We start from the raw sequence: 6,000 nt of genomic DNA, 5'->3' as shown, positions 1-6,000 counted from the left end.
CTATGAACTCCACTGAAAGGACACGGCCACATTTGAAGACCAGAAGTTAGAGGCAGTTTAGGGTATCGTTCAAAAGCATTTGCTGGAATAACGAGACCACAGGAATAACGAGACTACAGCAACAGAGCTCTGCCTAACAGCTCGGCCCGCAAGCCTGGGTTGGTGAAGCGGCCACCGCACCGTCCAGTACTTTTCCGACACTGGCAGTGAACTATCAGTCACCCAGAAACCCGTTGTTCTTCCCTGCACGGGTACCTAATGAGCTGCGGCAGCGGTACGGGGGCCCTTTTGAGGAAGAAAATGGGAAAATCCATAGTCTGTGCGGCAGGGAGCCGCAGGCAGGCAGGTCGCCCCCTGCGAGCGGGCGCTGCCGCCGCTTCACAGCGGCCAGCTAAGGGCCGGGGTAGCGGCGAGGCAGAGGGCGGCCGGGGTCAGGCCGGAAAGGGCGGCCGTTACCCGCCCGCAGGCACCGCTCGGCGCCGGTCCCGCCCTCACCTGCCCCCGGGCGCCTCCCGGGCAGATCACGCCGGCGGGGGCGGACGTGGCGCCTTCACCTGCCCGCGGCCGCGGCTCCGCGGTCCGGTCTGGTGCGGTCCGGCCTGGTGCGGTCCGGCCGCGCGCGGCGAGGCGACATGGCGGAGGCGGCGGGCAGGAGCGGTGCTTCCCGGTGCCCTGCAGGTGAGGCGCCGCGGGCGGGCCGGGGCCGGGGCTGGGGTGCGCCGCGGTGCCCGTCGCGCAACAGGTGCGGGGCGCGCGGGGCCTCGTGCCCCTTCCCGCCCCCGCGTGCCGCTGTCAGCCAGCGCGGAGGGAGGCGGGCGACCGCGGCCTCCTTCCCCCCCCGCCGCCGCCTCGCCCCGCGGCCGTGCCCCGCTAGAGGTCCTGAAATGCTGCGTTTCAGCGCTGTTATTTTCCGCGGGGCGGCTGGGGCGGCCCGGCGGCGCGGGGCCCCTCGGTGCGGGGCGGGCGGCGGCGGCGGCGGCGGCCGTTACAGGTGGCGGTGGGCAGCGGAGCGCGGCCGGGGGCAGAGCCCAGGTAGCGGGAAGGGGGGCGGCGCTGCCGCGGGCCGCTGCGCGCCGGGTGCCGCGGAGGCGGCGGCGGGGTGAGGCCGTCCCCCCTCCCCGCCCCGCGGCGCGACCGCCCTGGCCCGCCGCGGCCCCCGGCTCCGCTGCCCGCGGCCCGGCCTCTCGCCGGAGGGGAGAGCGCAGCTCTCGGTCAAAACAACACGTGAATAGGCCGTGTGGCTGTTTGGTTAATTAAATACGTTTCCCGCGGTGGGATGTTTTTAACACGCGCTTTAAGTAATGTCGTGGGTGGGCAGCCGCAAGTGGCAAACGTGGACGGACCCATCCAGATGCCGGTTTTCTCTGTTAAAGTTAAAATCCAGTGCTTTTGTTAAGAATTCCTTTCTACAGAACGCTTACAGCCGTCGCTCTACCACTCTGCTCCAGAAAGGATGTATGGTGTTATCCTATATCTTTCAAAGTTAGTGACCGCATTAACTTCACTTTCCACAGGAAGAGCTGACTTCCAATGTATTTTTAAAGTGACATTTAATGAACTCTTCTGGAGTTCTTTACCTTACCTTGTTCCTATGCTTTTTACTCTATTATCAGTGATATTTTTAAAATGTTTTATCAAAGCTGGGGACATGAGCTGCAAGAAAACACATGTTTTATGTATATATTATTTATAGGTTTTAAAAGATTAACATGCCTAGGATTTATTCTGAGAGTGTTTGCTGTTTATTTTCCTATCATTTCATGTTACTGTTTTGAACTTGACTTGTTAAAAATATTTGTAGACAGGAGGTGGATCTGCTTGCATTCCTTGTGAAGCAGCTTGAGGTTAAATGTGCTTGTGCTGTTAAAGTTCATTCAAAACTTCCTTGTGTGTCAAGTATTAGAGTTAAACTTCTATTAAGCTGTTTGTGTTTCTATCTGTTGAGGTCCTTCTAGATCTGGGTGCTATCGCAGCGAGCTCTTTCTGAGTGTATACCAGCAGGAACACCCTCTTCGCATGTGAGCAAACTGCTTGGTGCCTGTTTGGCTTGGTCGTGGGTGAGCAGGTGTTTTGTGTGCCCGAGCACTGTGTGTGCAGGGAGAGCTGTGTCGATGGCTTTGGGCCATGAGTCGAGCGGTGCTGTTTAGGTCTGGCTCCTGGGAAAGGTCGGCCTTCTGGTTTGGTGACGTTACCCTACTGGTTGATTTCCTGTTCCCATTTACCTTTTTATTGTTTGTTTTTTTGTGGCTAGATATACAGACTCTCAGAGCTAATCCTGGGGTAAACTCTAACAGCACTGCAGAGACTTTGCACAGAGGTGATGCAAGCTGATCCCTTTATTGTTAGGCAGATGGTCTGCTGCACTTGGCTGGCTTCCTTCAGGTGAATGGCTTAATCACCAGGTGTGAGCTGTGTGGTTTTTTTGTTTTTTTTTTAAATGCTGCAGTTCATAAATGCACAAGGGCCAAACAAGTCCAGTAGGAAGGCCGCAATCTAACCTGTGCTAGTTTTGACTACATCTTTCTTTCTTTCTTTCTTTTTTGTTGTTGCTACTTGAGCATCTTACAGTGCTAGAAAGCTTTTTGGTGATCCCCAGATGACAGGCCCCAGATACGGGGAATTTCAGAGAGAGTTTCTGAGGCACCTCAGTTCATGGCTGCCCACCATAAGCACACATGTGCTTCTGCTTGTGAGAATCACGTCCACACACACCCCCAAGTCCACTTTGACCAGCTCCGTACACAGGTAGCGCTTTGCATAAGCATCAAGAGACCGAAGAGAATGATGTTCTTTGCCTTTGTTGCAAAGAAAACTTCAGTGTAATGATTTTGTATATTTTTCTAGTTAAAGTTATTTATTTAGAAAAAAATTAATGTTATTGTGTTCTCCATTTCCAGCAATGTGAATCTGCACTTTATATTATGTCAGCTCTTCTGGCCAGCTTCTTAGAGAAAACTATTTAAGTGTTCTCTCTGTAACAACTTGCAAGGAGACTTTTCATCTGTCATTTGTTTATCCTGATCTGTTCTCTATGTGAAAATAAATCAAATTAGTTTATTGTGATATTCAGACTTCTTAACAAATAAATTGCAGGGAAAATATAAATGTACAGAAAGAATACAGTAGATGGGAACTTAGAATCCTATCCAGTTCCCTGTAGCTCCTTCCTAGCCGTGGTATAAATTGAAGTCTTTTGGTTGAGAGGATTTATGTGGTATCTTAAACCCCTGATTATGTTTGTTCTGCACAGACAGATCCCATTAACTTTAATGAGAGTTACCAGTCCTCTGTGGGAGATAAAAATTAATGTTTCAGTATGGGTTTTGGTATAAGGGTTTGACTGGCAAGTGTATCACTGCTGGGTGGTGATAGCTAATATCTGTTGTGCCTGAGTTTCTCATGGACTTCACCACTAGGAGGATCTCATGCACTTCTTTAGTGAGAGAATGTGGAAGTTGAGGATTTTGTTTTGCTGCTACAAAAACTCTTCAGATGAAATTTTCTAATTCTCTGTTTTGTATTGGCACCAGAGGAGAAGAAACTAAGAGTTACTTCACCAAAAAAATTTGCTGTGGTTCAAATGTTCAAGCTTTGTTTATCAAAGAGCAAGACAGCATGAAGGTAACACTGATTTGAGACGAGATATTTTATTGCCAAGATAGCATGTTCTTACAAATACTAAAACTGTAGAAAGCATATGTGTTGCTAGAGACATTATACTACTTTTTCTTTCCCTTTCTTGCTTTTTTTGTCCTTAGATTTTTTTTTTTAAACATTAGGTACAGCCCTACTGTGAGTATTTCTTAACCTTTAAATATAAAAATGAAGTTAAGGTTCTGTCATTCTTCTGTTACCACCCTTCTCTGATTAAAATCTATATCAAACTTCCAAATTCTAGGCCAGATCTTACAATTATTTCAATAATTTCCTGAATAATATTGCAGCTGGGAATGCTGTAACATAGAGACTGATTTATCAATAGCTTGTAGAATAAAAGTGATATAACTAAATTGAATTTAAAAGCATGTGGTGGGGGGCTAAAGCTGAGGGGTGGCTTCTATAAAGATTTGTTAAAAGGCTGGTAAATTACTGTGTCTTAGTGTCTTTCCTTGGTCAAGTATTGTTTGTGCAAGGATTGAGCACTGGGGAAGAGTTTAAACAAGTCTTTATGTGTGCATTGTGTAACATATGCCATGCTGCTCCCCCCCCCCCCCAGCACTACTAGTTAAAAATATAGATATATATTGCAGTTTGTGGAAAAATCAGACCTGTTAGGTGATGCCTGAGCAACTGGTTATGTGCTACTTTCTCCAGAGGAAGACAGTCTCTGCTAATGTGATTAAACCAGTATATGCTGTCATTTTACTTGGGTTTCATATTGAAAATGGATGTTCTTTCATATGTGCTATTTCAAACTTTTAAAAATTATAATTTTCAATAATTTGAGACTGTTGTTTTATTTTTATGATGACTGGTTTATTACTAGTACATATAAACAAGTTAATTTACAGCTGAAAAATATTTGTTGTGTTAAGTGTAATTAAATCTGATCAGTGTAATAAGTGCCTCAGTTATGTAAGTACTATATAATTTTGCAACAAATTTTCTTTTCCACTTGAAAAATGTGCATAAATCTGGATCCATAATGCGAGCCACAGCATGTTGCTAATGCTGTTGTGGTAACACTTGGCATATCCACTTTTCCTGCAGGAAGGATATCCCCAGAATGTGACTTCTGTTATGCAAAAGCGGCAACCTGGGAACTGTGGTAGAACACGCTTACACATATTGTATGTTTTTAAGGAGAAAAAGACTATGAAAAGAAGGTACATTTGTAAAACTGCTTCAGATTTCATTCTGCAGCTGTTCCTGAGTATTGCTTCTGGAATCATGTAATATTTTCTTTCATTAAAATCAATCTTTACTTTCATCAAAATAAGTAAAAGGTATATCTAGACCCTTGGTGGCTATGGAGAAAATCTTGGAAAGTGTTTAAAGAAAGCAACCCTAAATGGCATATTAAGATGACGTGGGAAGAGTGGGCTGGCTTTCCGTTCAAACGGATGGAGTTAGCAACCCTAACTTCTGTTGAGTTTGAGATTCTTCAGTGATGTATATAGTGGCAGGATTTGTGCTGCAGATTGATAGCTGAAGCGAGAGTAGGTTGTTGGGGGAAAAAGTAAAGTATCAATGTCTCTGAATATTTCTCATATCTTTGTGTCTGATACTCTTGTGTGTTGTCCTCTGAGAAAGCAGCCAAAAACTCCTGGTTTCTTGGGTTCCCCCTCCAAATAAATGTATTGGAAAATAAGATATCAAGAGAGCAGTGGTACTTAACACACCATGAAGTAGTTCACAGGATTTCATCTGTCAGATGCTGTCAGCGATAGCGATGGAGAAAATTTTAATTCTGTTTTGGCATGTTGCCTTTTCTTTGAAGTTTATTCACATTTCTAGCAAAAAAGTTAGTACACACGTAAGTGCTCTTCATTTTCAGAGCGCTTTATAAGCACTCAGTTCTTTTGACGTGTATACAAAGTAGGTATTAAAGATATGCCCTACCTAGAGACAGAAGCAGTGCCAAGACTGCCTAGTCTACAGTGTTAGTAGGGTAATTAGTGGCATTGTAATTTATTAACTCATGTCTTCCACTGCCCTGCCACATCCCTGTTCCTCACTGCCAATCCTTATTAAACTGAGCATTGACTGAAGTTATGTGATATGTTCTATGATAGGGCCTGATCTAACAACATTCTGTTATATATGAATAAATGTATTGGCTAAGAGTGATCCAATGTGTACCATGACGCATAAAAACATTGTGCAATTTTTCTAATTAGTCATACCATGCAAATCCATTTAATCAAAAATGTAACAAGACTCGTTAATGTACATCTGGTATTTGATTGCTATATTTGTGTTTGAGCTGTTTATGGGACCCACTGATTGGATTATTGCCTCCACATTCATGTGTCTTTTGCTCTGAGGAGTGTGTCTGAA

General features: G+C 45.4%; 1 protein-coding gene across 1 annotated transcript in view; it reads left to right on the top strand.

Annotated features, from left to right (window-relative positions):
• Positions 1-462: 462 nt before the first annotated feature.
• The window catches only part of MAP7 (microtubule associated protein 7), a 123,543-nt gene continuing 118,005 nt past the window's right edge, over positions 463-6,000 (top strand). The window contains exon 1 of the mRNA XM_026120115.2: positions 463-678. Coding sequence (XP_025975900.1) covers positions 633-678 — 46 coding nt within the window. The 5' untranslated portion in view covers positions 463-632. The remainder of the gene's footprint in view (positions 679-6,000) is intronic.

Source organism: Dromaius novaehollandiae, chromosome 3 (genome assembly GCF_036370855.1).
Source record: "Dromaius novaehollandiae isolate bDroNov1 chromosome 3, bDroNov1.hap1, whole genome shotgun sequence".
NCBI lineage: Eukaryota > Metazoa > Chordata > Aves > Casuariiformes > Dromaiidae > Dromaius > Dromaius novaehollandiae.
Note: the sequence above shows the minus strand (reverse complement) of the source record. Positions and strands in the feature narration are given on the sequence as shown.